Source organism: Hakea prostrata, chromosome 1, assembly GCF_041222555.1.
Source record: "Hakea prostrata isolate BN-2017 chromosome 1, UWA_Hpros_2, whole genome shotgun sequence".
NCBI lineage: Eukaryota > Viridiplantae > Streptophyta > Magnoliopsida > Proteales > Proteaceae > Hakea > Hakea prostrata.
Genome location: NC_142600.1, coordinates 8,677,438 through 8,698,243, shown reverse-complemented (window position 1 = coordinate 8,698,243; position 20,806 = coordinate 8,677,438). Strand labels below are relative to the sequence as shown.

The window sequence follows — 20,806 nt, the reverse complement described above, 5'->3', positions numbered from 1 at the left end:
ACGTTTGAACGTTTGGTTGTTTCTAGGGCTTTCAGGCGTTGAAGCTTCCTGGCGTACTAACGGCGGGAAGGGAAAAAGTACTTACGGCGGGAAGGGAAAAAGTCCCTGGCCATTATCTGGATAGATAATTGAGTTTTCTTTGAAGGCGTAATCTCTTATAGTTGAGATCAATTACAAGGTTTGAAGGTCAGTGTTCAGATTTTATCTACAGTTTTTAATCTAACGCAAAGAGTAATCGATTTCGTTTCAAATGTTTAATTTATAGATTCATAGCCACTAAACGGCTTTACACTGCTCAAGATTTTGTAATGAAATATCGAGTGGACACTTCTACGGTTTTGGATTAAGCTTCTGATTTGAGTTGATAAAGCCTTAAAAACACTGTGTGTTATGTGTGATCCCGCAGCTTTCTTGATGGTGACTACAGTTAGGGTTCTTCATCTCGATGGAGAGAATTGTAAAATTCTCCTTCACTAATTTTGTATATCTCTTAATGCATAATATTTTTCCTCCATTGCGTTACGGTTTTTGTGGATATGGTGATCTAGGGAGTTCTTTTTTTCTTCTAAGAGCAACTTCTTGACTTCAATTCGGGAGCTTTACAAATTGCAATCCGTTGGCTGTAGTAGACCTGAATGCGATGTTTGGACTAGATTCTGTTACTGATCCTGGTTTGGGAAATTTAGAATGCGACTGTTTTATGTTGTGTTAATTTTCTTTCTTTCGGTTTCTTGTGTTACCGGAATGGGTCATTCATGGTGTAAAGAAGGCTATTACTTAGGATTTCATGATATCTAATCCCTCTCTCACATTCACTCCTGTTTTGTTTTCGATGGATGCTAGTTTTTTGTCGAATAACACTAACTGATGGATTAGGGCTCTACGGTTTATGATTGGTTCAAATTAATTTGGGCTTTAATTTTATGTAGGTGACTTTGTTTGCGGTGGTTTGTTTTATATTGGCGATTGTGGATACTTTAGTTGTACTTTTGAAAAGTGCTCGACATTTGATTGAGAACAGATTTCAGTATGAGTCCTGAAAACAGCAGAAGTCCACGAGTACGGCGGTTCCGCAGTAGTGAGCGTTCATCTTATCGGGATGCACCATATCGAAGGGCGATCCGTAGCTACAGGTATACCCTTGTTTCAGTTTTCTCTTGCAAGTTTAAGCACACTGTTGTTTCAGACTATTTTTAAGTAGTTTTTATTATTATTATTTTTTAAATTGTTGTTTCTTTACTCTGGTGTTTCCAGTAATTAGATTTAGTGCTTGATTCTTTCTTTACAGAATCTAGGCTCTGTTTGCACTTTCTTATTCATTCACTTATATGTATATTAAAACATGGCTATTCTTTGAGTAAATTGCTTGGTCAGCTCCTTATTTATCTGACAATTAAGTGAAACGTGTGGTGTTTCTAACAATTGCTATCATATCCCCTCCAATGGTGTCAAAACCAGCCTTTCAGGTCTGATTCTGGCCACTAAAATCTTACTTCCCAGGCGAATGAATTCAAATAAGACCTAAGATTAAGCCTGGCAGACATACCTATTATTTGCACTAAACCCCACCATCTAACTGTCATGTTAGGACCTAGCTCAAGCTCCATTCCTGCCATCTCCGTTATTTTCCATTTACCCTTTCTGAAACCACTTTTCATATTCTTCATCTGCCATTTCTTTGTTTTTCTGATGTTCTTCCATGTTTCCAGCCATTGCACCATTGTCGTGGTGTTAGCACTTGCTGCGCACTACCCATTCCTATTGTCTTTCTCTGGCTGTATAAACCCCTTCTTAATTTATACTAGCTAATTTGATATCCCAAAATAATTCTATAGAACCAGATGAAGATTAAATCATCAAGGAAATTCAGCCATCAGAATGGATATAAAAGATATGAGAAAGAAGAGAGTTGCTGCAACTTACATCAAAGAGATGACCAGAAAATGAATCAATTCGTGTTTGATATGAGAAATTAATTTGAGGATTGACAAATTGATCTGAACCTTTTTATATAAAGTGCAAAGAGTGGAAAAAAGTTGCTTGATTTATGCTTCTCGATTAGAAAATTAGGGTGTATGTGAAGAAAACAACGTTGGACTTTAAAACGGTAAGACAAGGTGTTCGACAACACTGGGTTGATATATATATGCACACATACAACAACAACAACAAGAAGCCTTGTTCTAACTCCCAACTGGCTGGGGTTGGCTACATGGATGCCTTCCAAACAGCTATATATAAGGTCATATTAGATACAAGGCCCAAGGTATGCATATCCTTACTAAGTCTCTTAAGGTTATCTCATGTCTCTTTTAATCCCTTCAATCTGGATTAAATCACTTCTCCATATAGGCGGTATTTAAAGGCCTCTACTGAGTGTGGTGGTGCCACCTCAATGTACTTTATCGTAGCTTATCATTTATTGAGCTCTTTTAGACCAAATTTAATATTATCATTCCTTTCCTTTTCGTTCTTAGTTTTGCTACTCATTCACCTTAGCATCCTCATGTCCGCTATACTGAGTCTATCCACATGATGTTTTTAACAATCAAATGCTTTGCACTATATATTATAGCTAGTTGTAGCTTGGTCCTATAGGATTTTCCTTTGAGCTTTGAAGGGAATATTTGGATCACACATGATGCTGGATGCACTTCCCAACTTCTTACTTCCTATTTTGATTTTTGGGAAAACAACATTTCTATATTACCTTTTTTGTATTGACCCAAATACCTAAAATAACCGCTGTGTGAAATCTCCTGCTCATCAAGTTTTGCCGCCTCATCATCTGTTTGATCACGGCGAAACAAAAACATACACCAAGGAACCTCGTATGAAATGTCTTTGGTTAAATCATCAATGACAAGTGCAAATAAATATGTGCTTAAAGCTAGTCCTTTATGTAGCTTAATTGTAATCGGGAATTCACCACCTTCCCCCTTACCCCTCCATTTTTTGCACTTGTCATTGGATCATCATACAGATCTTTAATTATGTGCACATATTATTTGCAACATTCTTTGCTTTAGTACTTGCAAAATTAATGCTCTAGAAACTTTATCATAAGCTATTTATACTTTAAGAGAGACTTTATGAAGATCTTTCTTACACTCTCTGTACCTTTGCTTAAGTATCATTTATCATTGTAGATCTTCCTGGTATAAAACCAAATTGGCTCTTTGTAGTGGTTTCTTGTCTCAAACGAGGTTTCAATTACTCTCCCCCATAATTTCATAGAATGAATCATTAGTTTTTGCTTTTATAGTTATTACACCTTTGAGTACCTCCTTTATTTTTGCACACTGGACCACAATGCTTCTCCTTTATTCACCTAACATTTTCTTTTTGTGCTTAATCTTATTAGTTGGGGCAATGTAATTCAGGTATTTAAGTATTTTCATTGAATAGAGGGGTTAATGTTATGTCTAAGTTGGTTAGTCCATTCTTCTCAGGGATAGGATTTTGTAAACTGAGTACCCATGGCAGGGAAAGCAAAACTAGACCAGAATTAATCTAATAATTGCTGAGTGTTAGTTGGCTGCTGCCTTTACTCATGTGAGTGGCCCTTGTGTGGTGTTTCATGTGTAGACTGAGTTAGTGCTCTGTGTTTTTTTTTTTTTTTTTTTTTGGGGGGGGGGGGTATATATATAGTATTGTAGAGTCCTGATTTGATTTGGACTCCAAGTTGGATGCTAACTCGAAATAGTAACTAAATAGCTTAGACTGTGTTAAACTCTTAAAACTGAAATAAAAGTTTAGGTTGAAAGGAGATAAATCTTAAGTATAGTTACAGTTGAAGATGACTTTGGATAACTATTAGGTTCCCGTTGTTTTTTTTTTTTTTTTGGGGTAGGTTCCCGTTGTTTTTTTTTTTTTGGGGGGGGTTTGAGGTGTAATGGTTGCTTGTCAATTAAAAATCAATTTAGAGGTCCAAGGTAGACTAAGGTTTCAAGTTTTAGGAAAGAAGGTAATTCTTATTCTCCCGAGTTTTATTTCTATTTTTCTCTTTTTTTCTCACACGTCTCACAAAATATTGAAGTAGTTAGCAGAACTTTGGAATTTTCCTAAATCTTCCCACATCACGTCCCTTCTCAAATTATTCCTTTCTCTCCCCACTAACGATAGGATCATGGGTGTGATCAGGTTGTCAAGGAAAATTTTCCATTGTGGATTTGAGTTAGAGAAGGGTGGTTTTGGATATGGAAAGTAGGCTTCAGTTGTAGCATCATCAGGGTGCATAGATTGGGGTATGGTCAAGAGTGATATGGCAGTTCATGGTAATGGCTGGGGAATGAGATGGGTCTATGGTGGATCTGAATAAGGCATGGATATCGAGGGTTGGGCCATTGGCAGCCTCCTCAATTCTTGGTTGACTAGTCAAAATGGAAGCTAGACCAGTTTAACAGATCGGTTGAGAATGGATTTGGACTCAAAAATGAGGTTAGATGGGTGGATAAGGAATGAAGAGGATGGGCAAAAAAGATTTGGATGGGATTGGGAACAGATAAGGCGTCAAGACCAGATTTATACAAGATATATTAACAGAAAGACATGATAAGTTAAGATTGTTTAATAATAAATCATCACTTCCCAAAACTGAATCCGCAAGAGTTGCATAGCTGTTCACCCAGATTATGCCTTGTAATCGGAGGTCTAGGTTTTGTATTTTGAATTCAACAAGTGAAGTGTATTTGGCAGGTTACCAGAAATGAAGATTGGTTCTTTGGCTGCTGATTTGGAGCTGTTTTAAAGACTTTCCACATGGGAAACCTTATTATTATCCTCATATATCTCTTACGGTCTTCTTGTACTGACAGCAGAATCTACTGGAATAACTAGAAGTACCCTGACCCTAATGCCATTTTTAACTTGTGTCCTAGAATTGGTTGCTCAGTAGTTTTCCAGAGTAAGAAAAAAATTGTTTTGCCATATCCAAATCATTAGGAGCCCTCAGTGTATTTCCCTTTAAATTTACTGATTCTGATCATATACTAGATCAATGAATAATTTTGTCATTGTTATAGAAAAGATTAGTGAAGATAAAAGTGTCTTTGGTTAATGGGGCTATTGTTGTACTTCGTGTTTGTTTTTCTTGCTTGCTGCTTACTCTAGCGCTGGATAGATACTATAGTTTGAGAGGCTTTCTCTACCAATTGAGGCTTTCATAGGGTTCATTAGACTGCTCCTTTTTTTACTTTATTTTAAGTTTCTAGTTTACAACCATTAACATGAGCATGTTTGGGTTCACTAACCTAGCCTTTAAATCCTCTGTAGGAACTAGGAATATTTTGAATGTTTTGGATATTAATCAAATTTGTAAATGTGCTAAGTAATGTAATCATTTTTTACAACAACAATAACAATAAGCCTTTTCCAACTAAATGGGGTTGGCTACATGTATTCTTGCCCTCCAATCAATTGTATTTGAGGCCATGCTAGATACAAGGCCGCTATTTATATCTTTTCTCACCACTTCTCTTAAGGTTATCTTAGGTCTGTCGTAGCTCTCCTAGTTTCTTCAATTTGGATTATATCACTTCTCCATACAGGGGCATTTAAAGGCCTCCGTTGAACGTGGCCGTGCCACCTCAAACAATTTCTCGTAGCTTATCACTTATGGGAGTAACTCCTAGACCAATTCTAATATGATCATTCCTTATCTTATCCTTCTTAGTTTTGCCACTCATCCATCTTAGCATCCTCCTTTTTGCTACATTGAGTTTATCTACGTGATTTTGTAGTACTCTGCACTGTACATCATAGCTGGTCGAACAATGGTCCTATAGAATTTTTTCCTTAAGCTTTAATGGAATATGTCGATCACACAAGACCTTGGACGCATCTCTCCACTTCATCCACCCTATTTTGATATTCTTTGGGAAACACATCCTCTATGTCACCTCTTTTATTTATGATTGAACCAAGGTGCTTAAAACAATCACTCTAAAAAATCTCCTTATGTCAAGTTTCACCACCGCATTGTTTGCCCGATCATGACTAAAGTTACAAAGTAAATATTATGTTTTTGTTATACCTAGTTTAAAGCCTCTTGATTCCAAAGCTGCTCTAATTTGATATTAATCCCTACTTGAGTCTCATCTATCAACACAATATCATTAGCAAAAAGCATACACCAAGGAACCTCGTTTTGAATGTCTTTGGTTAATTCATCCATTAGAAGTGCAAATAGATATGGGCTTAAAGTTGATCCTTGATGTAATCATTTTCTTCCATCTCCTCTCCCCCCCCCCCCCCCACCCAACCCAACCCAACCCAAAAAAAAACCCCATGAACATGAACTTTTTCATCATTATCATAAACAACTTTCACTGTTGATACGAACAGCTGATGACTAGTTAGTTGGCTTGTATGATACATGAACCCTTTGAACTTAAAGTTTAACTTTTGTTATTGTTTTTCAAGGACTAGATTGCTCCGTTTTAAAATACTATTTTTGAATTGGGGAAATTTTGAGGAAATTCTCTTGTTGGTTTTCCAGGCACGATTATCTCTGCAAGAACTGCAAGCGACCTGGGCATTTTGCTAGAGACTGTCCTAATATGGCTGTTTGTAACAATTGTGGACTTCCTGGGTAAGTTATATTTTGTCAACTGGATTCCTGTATGCATTTATGTTTGCTCCTCTACCTTCATTTCCTAGTTGGTGGTGAAGCTTGATGCTTTTCATAATGCCTATCAATTTGTTTTCCTCTTAACAATCCATTCATTTTCCCTCTTCTAAAATAAATTTGTTCCCCCCCCCCCTCTCTTCCTTTTCCTGCTAGATTTTCCATTATAAAAAGCATTGTTTTGTCACTTTGTCTACTTAAATTTACTCTGAACTTTGTCTTATCATTTCATCGAGTTTTTAATACCTTTCTTGGAATTGCTAGTTTGCTACATCAGCCTGCAATTTTGTTCATATGATTATTTACTTAAATGACACAACCCCCAGTGGCGCCCCCCCCCCCAACCCCCAAACAAAAAAAAAAAAAAAGGAGGAGAAATCTCCCAATAGCCTACAGCCAGATTTAGCTGAAGGGAAGTAACATGACCAGAAGACCAAATCAGCCTTTGTATAATTAACTTTCTGCCCACTCAAGATTAAACATCCAATCTCATAGAAAGGAAGGAATACCCCGAAATTTGTTACCACGAGACTCAAATTTTCCAAATCTTGTCCTTATAAAATGTATTTGGGACTGTGATTAGATTGGACTGGGGTATTTTAGGCCCTATAAACATAGTGAAACTCTTACCTTTTAAGAAACAAACACAAAATGTAAGTTTGGCTTCATACCTCAGGTTGCTAGTACATGATGTATGTTGCTATATACATTCTCTAATATGTGTCCTATATGAAAATATACTACTATAGTAGTGAGATGTCTACTTAAACAATTTAAAAAATTGCATTAAGAATAAATGAACATGATATTATATACATTTCATAATTTTCCAAGGTTATAAGTAGAATACATGGCTAATTGCAAGAGTCAAAGAAGTGGGATTCAGGAATACAAGCAACCCTTCTGTGCAACCTATAATCTGGGAAGGATCAAAGTGCCATTTCCAATGCGTTACTGCCTAACAACTTGTTCTACACTTTGATGGGAGCGATTTGACCAAAATATAAAATAAGCCCCCAAGTTTCTGAAGCCCTTCCTGTTGAATCCATTAAAGTTCTCATTTTGTTTGAAACTGGGGTGTTTATGTTTAAGAAATGTATTTTATCAGACACATTTTGTTAATATTTTTCTGCAGTGAAATCTTTTACTGGAACCCTATTTGTTGCATATTGTTCGAGGTTTCACTTAGGTATTGGTTGAAAGTAAAATATTTTGTGAATTTTGTTGAGCCCTTGTACTAGGTCATACATAAACCTGCTTCATTTGGTGGGGAACTCTCATTAAATTGACCAACCTGTATTTGAAACAATGAAAATAATATTTATTATGTAGATTTAAATAGGAAATTTTCAAGGTATGTACTTTCATGATGTACCTTGATATCATTTATTTTCATGATGTACCTTGATATCATTTATTTTTTTTGGGTAAAACCTTGAAATCACATTTATGGACCTACTATTCAAGGAACAAACTTTCGTTCGTTACTTAAGTAGTACTATTCCTGCATGAATGTACTTGCATTTGCACATAGTCTTATGGTAATAAATCTCAGTACATGTGCAGTAGAGCAGTTGGTCAACTCTGCTTGTATTACCAAAATAAGATTCTGTTCAAATTGAATGACAGCTGTGTGGCCTACCCTGCGATTTGCATGCCCAACAGTCTTTTTCATTCATTTAAATTTTAAAGTAAAACACCTGTCTAGTGTCTACATCATTATCTTGGGGCACTAATCTACCCCTACCTGCTAAAATTAGTAACAATGATGTTGCTGAATGATTTAACTTGATTTCTCTCTTTTCAGTCATATTGCTGCGGAGTGTACTGCAAAAACTATATGCTGGAACTGCAAGGAACCAGGGCATGTTGCAAATGAATGCAGCAATGATCCCATTTGCCATGTTTGTGGGAAAGTGGGACACTTGGCCCGTGAATGTTCAGGTTCAGGCCTGCCACCATATGACCTAAGGCTTTGCAACAACTGCTACAAGCCAGGCCACATTGCTGTTGACTGCACCAATGAGAAGGCATGCAACAATTGTCGCAAGACCGGTCATTTGGCCCGTGAATGCTCTAATGAGCCTGTCTGTAACGTTTGTAATGTATCAGGTCATTTGGCCCGTCAGTGCCCCAAGACAAACCTTGCATCAGAGATTGTTGGTGACCCCTTCCGTGACATTATCTGTCGCAACTGTGGCCAGCCAGGGCACATAAGCCGTGATTGCGCGCCAATAGTCATTTGCAACAACTGTGGTGGGAGGGGTCATCTTGCTTTTGAATGCCCTTCAGCACGGATGCTTGACCATGGATTCCGGAGGTACTGACATGGTTTTTAAGCATCTGGTTAGTGGAATTTTTTGGGGATGGTTCTTTGATCATCTTATTCTGTTTCTAAGGATAGATTTTGAAAGACAGTCCCCAATTCTTCTTGTTTCATTTTCATCTGTCAGCACTCTGTTTTCCTTTTCCACCAAATTTCCTAGGGTTGGTTCATTGGGAACTTGATGTTTTACTCGGTAGTATCAGTAGGGGTTTTGAATTTGTTGCATGTATTAACATGTGTTTTCTTAATGCAACTATGAACTAGTTCATCAAGGATTCCTTCCCCCCAACCCCTTCTGCTTGGTGCTGGTGCTGGTGCTTCTTTTAGTGTCTCTGTTGCATGGCTTGGAATTTGTAGTCGTACACGTTGAATAACTTACAACCCATGTATAATATTTAATCCCCTTAACGACACTCACTGTCTTGAAAAAGATGGCGAACCAGGCGAGGTACACACTATGTCTTGAGGATGTGCCTAGCGGACGCTTGTGGGAAAAGGTTATTTCTTATGTTTTAAGGGTCTGTTTGGTTACTTGAGTCTGAAGATTTTAAAAATTTAGATATTTTAAATTTATGGAGTTATAAAATTAACTGTTTAGTTAGCTCTAGATTCATCCTGAAAAAATATCTATGGAGTTATGGTTCAAATGTTTAATGCTTTAATAGCAGGAGTGAAATTCTTGGATTTCACTTCATACCAATAAATCTATAGATTCACTTTTTAGTGTAAAAAGGTGAATCCTTAGATTTCATGAATCTAGGGATTTCACAACCAAATGGGTATAGATCTCCCATTTATGAATCTAGAGATTTGAATTCATGTATCCAAACAGGTCATTGAATCTTATAGTCTGAATCTTAAATTATAAAAAACTAGTAAAATAAATGTAAATTTATATTAGAAAGAAGTAAAGTTTAGCCTATTTTTATTTATTTTTTATTTTCACGTAGAGCATTATGAAGGTGAATTGAAAAAACACGTGTTAGTTAAAAACTCATAATTCTTAATGTAGATGTTATGGGTTCGACCCGACATATATAACACCCCCATCCATTATATGTCAAGCTCTCTGCTTAAAAAAAAGAATTTCAAAATCCTTAGGCCCATGGGCCTCCGGTCCTTGTAACCACTTTGATATGACCAGAAAAATGAAAAGACCAACCACCCCAATAAACCAGGAAAATTCGGGTTCAACCAGGAAAAATGAAAAGACCTACCGAGTGACTCACCGGAGTATCACAGCCGCGCGTTCGACTCCTCGCTATTTAGGAATCTGTCTGGCCAATGAGTTATTAGATTTTGCCATATATCATATGCTGATCCAACGGTTAAGATGAAGATATACAAATTTACGCTCTCAAACCTTTCTCCGGTGAAACTCCATTTGATTTCCGTTCAAACTTCAAACTCCTATAAGGGCAGCGACTATAACGCTCTTTCATGATTTTGTGTAATTTTTTAAATTTTTTTTTTGGGTATACACAAACAATTGGTTCCCCCAACCTTCTGGAACCCTGGTTCTTTTTGGGATTTATGCTTCAAAATGGGTTCTTCTCTTCCCGGGTCTTTCTCTGTAACAGTCAGCACTCAATGGAATCTCGTCAAGCTCATCAGAAGCATCTTCAGGTGCCAATTTTCTTTCTAATTTCTGTTCGGATTTTTTTTTCCTACGTATTTGTTTACGATTTTTACGATTGGGATTTTCACAAGAAAAATTGCCCTCCTTTTTCTTTGATTCTGGTTATCTTTTCGTGCTCTATATGTCGTCTTCATAACGGTCCAATTTCCAGTCATTTTGCTTCCTTATTCATCTGAAGATTGATAACTCATCCACAACGGAAATCTACTGGAGAGTTTCACCCGAGATGGATTTGAGAGGGTAAAAATGTTATCTTAATCTTAACCGTTGGATCAGCATATTATCCATGCTAAATCTAATTACTCCTCTGGGAATTTCCCTCCATGGAAGGAGCCGAACCCCGCAGCCGCGCTCTCTTCGTAGTCGAACATGTTCATCATCTCCCTGGGTTCCGAAGCTTTGATTCCGAGTTCTTCAATGCGGAGAGAGCTCTCTCTAATAAATCCTTTGAAGTATTCAAGGCCAAGTCGCTCCTTCCCTTCTGATGTCCTACTGTTTGGACCTCTAGAAGCCCCTGTGCCGAAGGAGGTATAAATTTTTGTATTCCTCTGCTTCCCCATCTTCGTTTCCTCAAGAGATGGTTTTTCCTGCGTCTCTCCACTTTCTCATATTAATATCATCTGCTTATTCTTGTTTCAGTCAAAATCTACAGCAAGCCCTTAGTTCCCTACACAATGACTAAGAGTTCCTTTGAAGATGGTTTATTCCCTTCAAAAATTCAAGTAATCAATCATGTTCTGCAGGACCCTACTCAGAAAAAGGCAAAAATGGAAGATTTCTTTGAACCCATGTAAGTTTTCGGCTCCTTTTGGTTATTGTTGCTTTTCAGCTTCTTTCAGTAATACTTCGGAGACTGCGCAAACCAATGAGGATGCTATTGAACCACCTCTTGCTGAAGAGATGTTCAAATCGAGTCCTAAGTTGGGTTCCTATACACAGGGTGATTCAACCTTTTATTTTCTCATGAAGAATTTTGCTGATTCGGGAGACTTTAAATCCTTTGAGAGGGTATTGGATCGAATGAAGCGAGAGAATCGTGTATTCTCGGAGAAAATTTTCATCCATGCTTTCAAAGCTTATGGAAAGGCTTGTCTGCCCGAGAAAGCAGTGGACTTGTTTGATCGAATGGTAGAGGAGTTTCAGTGTAAGCAAACAGTTCGGTCATTTAATTCCGTGCTTAATATTCTTGTTCAAGCAGGTCGCTTTGACCATGCTATGATGTTCCATGCACAGTGTCTGGGGAAGGGTTTCTCTCCTAATGTCCTTACTTTTAATTTAATCATTAAGGTCTTGTGTAAATTGGGAATGGTTGATAGAGCATGTGAAATGTTCCGTGGAATGTCCTTTAGAAACTGTACTCCTGATGTTTTTACTTATAGCACTTTGATGGATGGGTTATGCAAGGAGAATAGGATTGATGAAGCTGTTTCCTTGTTGGATGAGATGCAGATTGAGGGGTGCTTCCCCAGCCCTGTGGTATTTAATGTTTTGATCAATGCACTATGCAAGAGGGGCAACATGGCTCGTGCAGCTAAGCTTGTTGACAATATGTTTCTTAAAGGTTGTGTTCCTAATGAAGTGACCTACAATACTCTTATTCATGGTTTATGCCTGAAGGGGCAATTAGACAAGGCTATCAAGCTTTTGGAACAGATGGTCTCAAACAAATGCATACCAAACAATGTTACATATGGCACTATTATTGATGGCCTTGTCAAGCAAGGGAGAACTGCTGATGCAACTTCTGTTTTGATTTGGATGGAGGAAAGGGGGCACCATCCAAATGAGTTTCTTTATTCTTCACTTGTTAGCGGATTGTTTAAAGAGGGAAAATCGGAGGAGGCAATGCGATTGTGGCAGGAGATGGTAGGAAAGGGTTGCAAACCAAATACTGTAGTTTACAGTGCCCTTATAGATGGTCTTTGTCAAGATGGAAAACCCGATGAAGCCCAGAAGATTATCCCAGAGATGTTGGATAAGGGTTGTATACCCAATGCCTTCACTTACAGCTCCCTAATGAAGGGATTTTTTAAGATAGGAAAAAGCCATCAAGCAATTCTAGTATGGAAGGAGATGGGGAAGAGTGGATGTGCTCCTAATGCAGTTTGCTATAGTGTACTTATTGATGGCCTCTGCAAGGATGGGAAGCTCAAGGAAGGGTTGATGGTGTGGAAACATATGTTGGGTAGAGGATGTAAGCCTGATGCAGTTGCTTACAGTTCAATGATACATGGCCTCTGCAATGCTGGCCTTGTGGATGATGGTATGAAGCTATTGAATGAGATGCTTTTTGGGGGGCCTGATTCTCAACCAGATGTTGTCACATATAATATACTCTTCTATAGTTTATGCAAGAAGGGCGACATCTCCCGTGCCATAGATCTCCTAAATAGAATGTTGGATCAGCATTGTGATCCAGATTCAGATACTTGTAACATCTTTCTGAAGAATTTTGAATGCCCAACTCACAATGGACAGGAGTTTCTAGATGAGCTTGTGGTACGGCTAATAAAGCATCAGAGAGTAGAAGGTGCTTCCAAGATTGTAGAAGTAATGCTGAAGAAATTTCTTCCCCCAAAGGCCTCCACATGGGAAAGGGTTGTTAAAGATGTCTGTAAACGTAAGAAGGTGCGAACAGACATTGATAGGTGCTGGACTGAAATATTTGTTAGGTGAGTGATTGATTCTTTGTACAATCTTTTCTAGCAACTTGTTATGCTCTGTACCATCCAATATCATGTAGTTGATCTTTGTGGAGAGAGGTACAATAGATTCATTTTTCAGCTCTCATTGTCATTCTCTCATCATCCTCTATTGCATAGCAGGCCTCTGTACCTTATGCAAAATAATGTCTTAATATTGCTTACCATTTTTCACATCCATGGCCCATAGGAGGTTATTGGAGAGTGTGTATTTGTTTTTTGATTGTTATTGTTTCTGATTGCCATTATACTTCTGGGTATTCCTTTTTTTTTGGGGGGGTAAAATATTTGTGGGCATTCAAGTTACTGATTTTGGGCCCTGGATGCACTGTATTATAACTTCTATAACAGTTTAAAGATGTTAAATTCAGGTGCTAATGGACAAATTAGGAAATACATTTTTATATTATTATTATATGAAAATAGGAAAGATTTACTATTCTTATTCTAAAAACTAGACCAGTAAAGCTACTATGCTTAGTATTAATCAGTAGGTTCTCAAAAGTTGACATGGTTGAAATTTTAAAAGTGTCTTCCAAACTGCATTTAGTTTAGCATCAAAGCTAGTTTCTGCGTTTGGCTTTATGGAATCATTCAAAAAAAAAAACGTTGGACCATTTCTAAAACAGGGATCAAGAATCTCAACTCCAACATTTTTTATGAATGTTTCCATTTATTCAAATGCAGAAACCATCTTTTTGATGCTGAAGGAAATGTAGTGTATGGAGATAGCACGTTGAGATAAAAATGGCAACTTAATAGCATGGCATTCTTGGCAAGGGTAGGTAAAAACTTGAAAAGTCTTTCAAAGCTCAAATAGGACATACCATGCAATAGTGCAGACAAGCTGCCATTTGAGATGTAACCACAAACTAATAGTTTCTCATCCTTGGAGTAGTCGGAAGCACGGAGTGGCACACCATTTGGGTGCTGGCCAACACGTTCAACAATTTCCATCTGCTGCTCAAAGTCCCTCTCCCACACCACAACTTCCTTCAACCTCTTCACCACTACAGTGGTCCCCTTCTCCAGGACTACTTTATAGGCTGTCCCATAACTTCCTTTCCTAAGCACTTCGGCCGTTGCCCTTAACAGATCCTCAAGATCAAAGTTACAAGAACTGCCTTCGAAGAAGACTTGCTTATTCTTTTCTTCACCCCACTTCCAAATTCCTCCTTAGGCTTCTCACCTCTTCCAGCACTAATGGCTTTCCCCTTCAAGACGCTTCTACCTTCACTATTTTTTTTTCTTTAGACAAGATACCAAGATTGTTGGCGCCAAAAGAAATGGAACAGAAGAACCTCCAACGGCAATTGCGATGATAACCCCTGTGCTTGGTTTCCCTTTTGAGCCCTTTTGTGGTTGAGGAATTGCCGATAAGAAAGGTGAAGAAGTAGCAGGTGAAGGTGAGATTGGAGAGCACTGCTTCAGAGGTGGTCCACATAAGAGAGAGTTTCCTATGAAAGATGAACTGGGGTACTTCTATAGGAAGCTGGTACGGAGCCATTCAGGTTGTTTTGGCTCAAATCTTGTGGCTCAAATTCAAATGTTTGAGACTTGGGAGGTTCAGCTTGGGGATTGGTCCAGAGAGGGAGTTGTTCTGGAGGTATAATCCAATAAATTGTGTCAGATTCTGTAGTGATTGTGAAATCCTACCATAGCTCAAGTAATTTGAGTTCAGCAGAAAGAGAAGCAGGGATCTTACAAGAGAAGTTGTTATGTTGTAGGTAGAGGTAATGAAGTGAAGGATGGGAAGAAACATCAGAAGGGAGACTCCCACTGAGGTGGTTGGATTGAAGGCTCAGGATTCTGAGAGCATCTAGCTTTCCAAGAGTATTGGGTGGGATTGAGCCAGTCAGTCCTGGTCGTAATGCCAAACCAATGACAGGCAAACTGGGGCATTGGAGTTCCAATTGAGTTTCATACCACGATTGAAAATAACATTTCTGAATTCAGATCAGCAATTGCCAGAGGAAAAACAAACAGTTGGGAAAAGGTGCAGAAAAGGAAAGAGGATTTGGGTGGTTCATGTGGAATTGCTTAGTCTAGAATTGGAACTGACATTGGCTGTGCGAGACTAGCGGATCTGTGAGAGGGTCAATTTTGATTTTAGCTGCAGATGCATACACTTTTCTGGTCCAGAATTGAGAGTGAAAAGGTAAGAATTTCAAGAAATATTGGAACAGCAATCCACGCTGAGAGACGAATATTCTTCCTTCCTCTTTGTTTATTCATTTAGTTGTTAGTTTTTTTCCTTTGTTATTTTTCATATATGCAATTTCCTGTAAAATACCACCACTATGAAAATCCTTGAGTTGTTTTCAATTCTACTTGGAAAACTATGAGAATGATTTGAAAAAAACCGGTTGAGAGATACTTTTGAGGAGTCCGGATTCTTCACCCACATGGAGAGGAAAAATCCCAATCCACATGGTTTGATCTTTGACACGTGTCTGATCGTAGAATAGAATCTTATTTTTTAGGAAAATTCTGAAAATGTAGAAATGTAAATCTTCTCTCTCCTTTCCTGAAAAATAGGATCTTGCTTCTAGATCGGACACATGATAAGCATCCAACCATGTGGATTGGGATTTTTCCACTCCATGTGGGTAGAGGATCCAAACTCACTTTTGAGTAGAGCCTTTACATGTGATTCAAAGCAGATTCACACCATCATGTTTCCTGATAAATAGGATCAGCTTCAACTGGGTTAGATTTTCTCAAGTTCAGTTTCACAATGCAGTATTGGGTTTTCGGTTGTGTTGTAATGTTTTGTTTCATTAGTGATTCTGTTTGAAGTATGAGCAGTAGTGGTTGCAGCAGAGCGAAATCTGGATTATATGCTCAAACTTAAAGTTTTTGGAGGACCGAAGGTGATACACTTGAGATCATGAGCAGCAAGCCAGCAATGCCGTTAAACACAAAGTTAAAAAGCCTCTGGCAGATTCCTAGTGCTGGGAATTGGTTGCCTTTTTCTCTCCATCTCTGGTGGTAAAGGAGAAGAATGTGTAAATGGGGTGTATCAGGAAGAGTTTTATTTTGTAACATGCGTAGATTCCATTCCTGGTGACTGGGTAACGTATGAGAAACAGTGTAATTGTTAGCATACATTATTTTCTTGCCTTTTCAACACCGAAAGGTTCTCATCTTCTCCAACTGCTACCATTAAAAAGCAAAAGGAACCTGCAAAGTTATCATGGATTGTTCTGTTGACAGTTGATTCCATGCATTGAGATTAACGAGTGGAGTAAATGGAATGCGTTTCTCCATTTCTTGAACCAGACCATATTCTCTTACGTGGTGGTCTATGACCTCAAACATGTGCATGAAGTCTTCACGTAAATCATTCACCATTAATCTTATTCTTGAGCACTTTAGGGCAGAAGATAAAGAACCAAACAGTTGGATCTAGAGAGTTCATCACTCTCTAATTTAATGGTGTGGGCCTGTATCAGTGGAGCATATTTGTAGTGTTCTCAGCAGTAGTTGGTTTACATTAGCTTTGTCCGTTAAGGATTAGATTACTCCTTCCCATTTTAGTGTTTGTTTCTATTTTTGAGTCTTCTTCTAAGTTTGTACCAGGTGCCATTTCAATTATTTAAACTTAAGTCTTCTTCTAAGTTTGTACCGGGTACCATTTCAATTGTTTAAACTAAGTTTGAAATTTCTGTGGAGCCAAATTGTTCTTGGGTGTGTGTTTTTCATTCTGGTGATCAATATGAACCAGTATAGAGAGAAAGAGAGATGAAAAGGGTATGAGCAGTGAGGGTTGAAAAGGTTTTTCTTGGGTTCCTTTCATAAGAGGAATGATGGTATGGTGTCTTATAAACTCAAGTAGGATTACAATTCAAAACAAGCAAGAAAAGGGACAGGAGGATTCGACAATTGGGAACTGTGCATTTTTAGTAGGGGAAATTGGTATTGTAGAGCCCATATAATATGTTGGCAATGACTGTATTCCCATGATCCCATCTTTGTATAATTACTTTTCTTGCTTTGTTTATACTGAGTTGGCTTCATCTCCTTGTTTAGCTCAGAGATATTTATATATATATTTTTTATGTTGAAAACATCAAAATGACACAATCTGACATTCTGGGTTATCTTGATGAACCATAACAATCAAGTTCTAGCTTCTCTATTTGTTTGTTCTATTTGTTTTATAAGGGAGCAAAACAACTTAAGCATTGGTGATAATCATTATCATCTTGGTAGTTGTACCTAATATAGAGAACCTTGATTTGTTAGAAACTATGGATTTTTTTTCTTGAGTGTGTATTTAAGCAGGTTAAACTCTGATTCAGTCTCCATTAATGAAACAAACAAGTTAAAAGTGGTAAGAATCTGGTATTTCTTGAGCCACAGTGAGATCTTTTCCTTCACAAATAGTATTGTGCTTGGAGGAACAGAAGAAATTATAGAGAGTTTGAACCTGCAACAAACAGGAAAGTAATGACAACCTTAGATTTGCAGTTTTCTGTAGTTGCTTTGGTCCAAGTTCTGGTGGGTTTTTTCTGATATGCTTTGATTTAATTCTCATAATTTTTCTACCAAATTTCATGTAAATTCTGTCTTATTTTTCAGTTTCTTCTACTTGTTTATTGTTTTGGGTGTTGTGTAGGTTTGCTTCATTCTAGTTTGAGGTTGTGTTCACTTACCATTTGATGGATGTTTCAGTATGTTGTAACTAAATATATATACAGCAACCTACAGTAGCTAGAAGCTAGTGAAATCAGAGTACATGAACTTTTATGGATTGGCTGAAAATCATTTGTAATGAACATCATCAACCATTATGACCAAGTCTAGTCTCTCTTCTTTTCATTCAGCTATATGTAGATTTTGTGATTTCTATAGAGGGCATTGCTTCTTTAGTTTGGGAGAATTACTTGGACTAAACCGAGGTAAGCACTTGTGTCAACCAACTTGCTACCTCTTTTATTTAATGAAGTCTCTTCTTCTGCTTCCTTGATCCCTTCTTTTTGGGTCTTTAACTCCTAACTTGTTGAATGGTTTAATAATTGATTTTCTCTTTTGCTTTATCTCTATCTGGATTAGTTCTTTTAGGGTCTTGTCCTATTAGCAGTATTTCATTTTTAAGTTGTGAATTGGAATGCTTTTCCTAACAATAGTCTTGTTATTACAGGATGGGTTGAACCAAGTCTAAAGACCAGCACTTGGGGATGCGGGTTTATTCAAAATGGAGATATTCAACATACTAGGATTGGAGTAACAGCGTATAAACAGCAGCTGCACATCTTAACAATTTCATTATATCAAGGATTTCAAACAGCCTTGACTCTGGGATGCTCTGTCCATTTTCTTGTTTCATATTATCCCTTCTGAGACAAAACTCTTACTAACCCCTTCTTGGCCACGGCCAGCTCACCTAATTTCTCTTTTATCATGTGGTGTCTTTTATGATTTGAATGCTAAAAGAGAGTCATCATTTCCACAGTATTCATTACCCTAGGTCTAGGAATATTTACAATAAAATCATCTCTTTTATTCATCAGTACAACAAGGTTCATGTAATGCTTCATATCCTCGGGATGTAGCATCTGATTCATGCACTTGTTCATTCCTCTGCATGATGTGATTCCTTTGAATATGTAGAAGTGGGCATGCATATGGTGAGGCTTGTTCTGAGCTTACTCTAGGATCCTCAATGTAGCTTTTCCCCTATGCTTACATCAGATGTAATACCAAGCTTTGGTTGTTCATCAGTGAGATTTTAGTCACATCAGATTTCTTACTTGCACTGTTACCATCATGGTTTCCATCTATAAATGACAGAATTGCAGGGGACGGGAAATCGTCGAAGAGGTTGGGAGGTAAGAATAATATACTTTTACCTGTATCTTAGACAGAAGCAGTGGAGAAGCTGAATTTCGATAGAGAAACGTGTTATTGTTGCTGGAGGTCATATGTTTTTAGTTAGGACACCCTTTCCTTTCAACATAGAAGGTTGATCCAATTTTTCCATTGCTGACACACTGATGAAAGCTGTTGAATTGGGTGGCATCTCACTTAGAACAGGGTTAGGAACTTGTATATTAAATGATCAAACTGTAGAAGAAATTTTTTTTTTTTTTGAGAACTGTAGAAGATTTGACAAAACCTGAAACATCAGATGGAGAATGAACTGAGACTTCTAATATATGGAGTGAGCTCGAGTTTTGTATTTTCTGTTGGGCTTATAGCTTAAAAGCTCTTGCATTTTGTTTGTTTGGTTAATATGAGATTGCATGGTATCCTTGAATGTTTCTTGGTTTCCCCAAAATCCATTTTGTGATAGACTTTGCTTATAATTTTCTTTAGAACTTTTATTTAATATATCTTTAGCATAACCAATCTCTCAATTAAATGAAATATCTGGCAGGTAGTTTTGTAGATGCAACCTAATTATGCCTAATTCTGTAATTTATCAAGTAAAATGGGAGGAGGGGTTCAAATACAATTTTTGGGGACTATGAAAGATGAAATTGAAAATATTTAACTAAGAAAGATAAAAATAAATTCAACATCTAAAAAGAGAATTGAGATTTAGTGTTGGTCAACTGTCAGTTAATTTCATTCAAGATCTAAAAGAGAGAATTGAGATTTAGTCTTAGTCAACTATTAATTAAATTCGTTAATAATGGTCTATCTTTCATTCTTGGATCACTATCTATAGATGGCTGGGAGCTAATGTGCAACATGTGGTGAATAGACAAAATTCTCTTCTTTTCTCTGGGTTTGTGGTATAACAAAACAAAACGTTGGTGTAATTGCTCGGTTTCAAGTTGACCTATTATGTGTAATTGATAGGTTGTAGGAGCTTGCATCAAGCAAGATTGATATGCATTATTTTGTGTTAATCAGAGTGTTATCCACTTTGGTAAAACTTCAACTTTTTATGTTTGATCAAAGCATATTGATATGAGATACCGTTAAATAAAAGAAGTGTTGAATTCCAAGTTGTTAGAAAATGAAAAAGCCATACTGTTAGAATGGTTCTAATATGTTGATGCATGCTTTACAAAGGTCTGGTTTGTCATTTGATCGCTGGGTTAACGAATCCCTCCACATAGTCGGAAGGAAGATATTTGTTGGGATGAGTTTCCTTCAATGTGGAGGATGTCCCATTACTTGAGTTGGCCCATATGATATATGGAAGGGCAAATTGGTCAACCCTCTAATTGATTGTTTTTTGAGGAAGAAACAAAGAAGGAAGAGAACCCAAAATATAGAAGAAAGGTTGGAAAATACTGTTTTTGAGTGTATTTTGTCTAGTTTTCATCAGGTAGTCATCAAGTGTACGATCGAGCTGATTTTTGGACAAGAGGTTCTTGACTTATTGTTCTTCAAATCCAACAGTAGGATTGTGAATCTAAGCTCGTGAAGTCATTATGGTTTATATGCATTTATGCCTATGTTCTGGTGAAATATATTTGAAACTTCTTAATTTTTTATTGATGATTGTTGATGTTTACCTCTAGTTTTATCTAGAGATTATCTTTCTATTTTCA

General features: G+C 37.4%; 2 protein-coding genes and 1 pseudogene across 7 annotated transcripts; 2 read left to right on the top strand and 1 right to left on the bottom strand.

Annotated features, from left to right (window-relative positions):
• The first annotated feature begins 9 nt into the window (after positions 1-9).
• On the top strand, positions 10-9,226 carry LOC149027204 (uncharacterized). 2 transcript variants are annotated; one of them, XM_089160310.1, is made up of 4 exons: positions 10-186; positions 982-1,133; positions 6,500-6,592; positions 8,436-9,226. In XM_089160310.1, the coding sequence occupies exons 2-4, from the start codon at positions 1,030-1,032 to the stop codon at positions 8,953-8,955; spliced, it is 717 nt and encodes a 238-aa protein (XP_089016436.1). In that variant the 5' UTR covers positions 10-186; positions 982-1,029; the 3' UTR covers positions 8,956-9,226. The 2 variants fall into 2 exon arrangements, with proteins under 2 accessions (XP_089016436.1, XP_089016435.1); XM_089160309.1 differs by having other exon boundaries at positions 930-1,133.
• Positions 9,227-10,353: 1,127 nt separating this feature from the next.
• On the top strand, positions 10,354-19,741 carry EMB1025 (Pentatricopeptide repeat (PPR) superfamily protein). 5 transcript variants are annotated; one of them, XM_089160305.1, is made up of 4 exons: positions 10,354-10,580; positions 10,745-11,121; positions 11,233-13,265; positions 18,442-19,741. In XM_089160305.1, the coding sequence occupies exons 3-4, from the start codon at positions 11,326-11,328 to the stop codon at positions 18,449-18,451; spliced, it is 1,950 nt and encodes a 649-aa protein (XP_089016431.1). In that variant the 5' UTR covers positions 10,354-10,580; positions 10,745-11,121; positions 11,233-11,325; the 3' UTR covers positions 18,452-19,741. The 5 variants fall into 5 exon arrangements, with proteins under 5 accessions (XP_089016431.1, XP_089016434.1, XP_089016430.1 ...); XM_089160308.1 differs by having other exon boundaries at positions 10,354-11,121; positions 11,233-11,383; positions 11,533-13,265; XM_089160304.1 differs by having other exon boundaries at positions 10,354-11,121.
• Positions 13,953-16,649, bottom strand: LOC149027203 (putative inactive receptor kinase At5g58300 pseudogene; annotated as a pseudogene).
• Positions 19,742-20,806: the final 1,065 nt, after the last annotated feature.

Bases quoted from the DNA above. Each gene is read 5' to 3' on its own strand.
- EMB1025 (XM_089160305.1), top strand. From the start codon at position 11,326: ATGTTCTGCAGGACCCTACTCAGAAAAAGGCAAAAATGGAAGATTTCT.
- LOC149027204 (XM_089160310.1), top strand. From the start codon at position 1,030: ATGAGTCCTGAAAACAGCAGAAGTCCACGAGTACGGCGGTTCCGCAGT. The intron at 1,134-6,499 runs GTATACCCTTGT...TTGGTTTTCCAG, and splicing joins AGGGCGATCCGTAGCTACAG to GCACGATTATCTCTGCAAGA. The intron at 6,593-8,435 runs GTAAGTTATATT...CTCTCTTTTCAG, and splicing joins AACAATTGTGGACTTCCTGG to TCATATTGCTGCGGAGTGTA.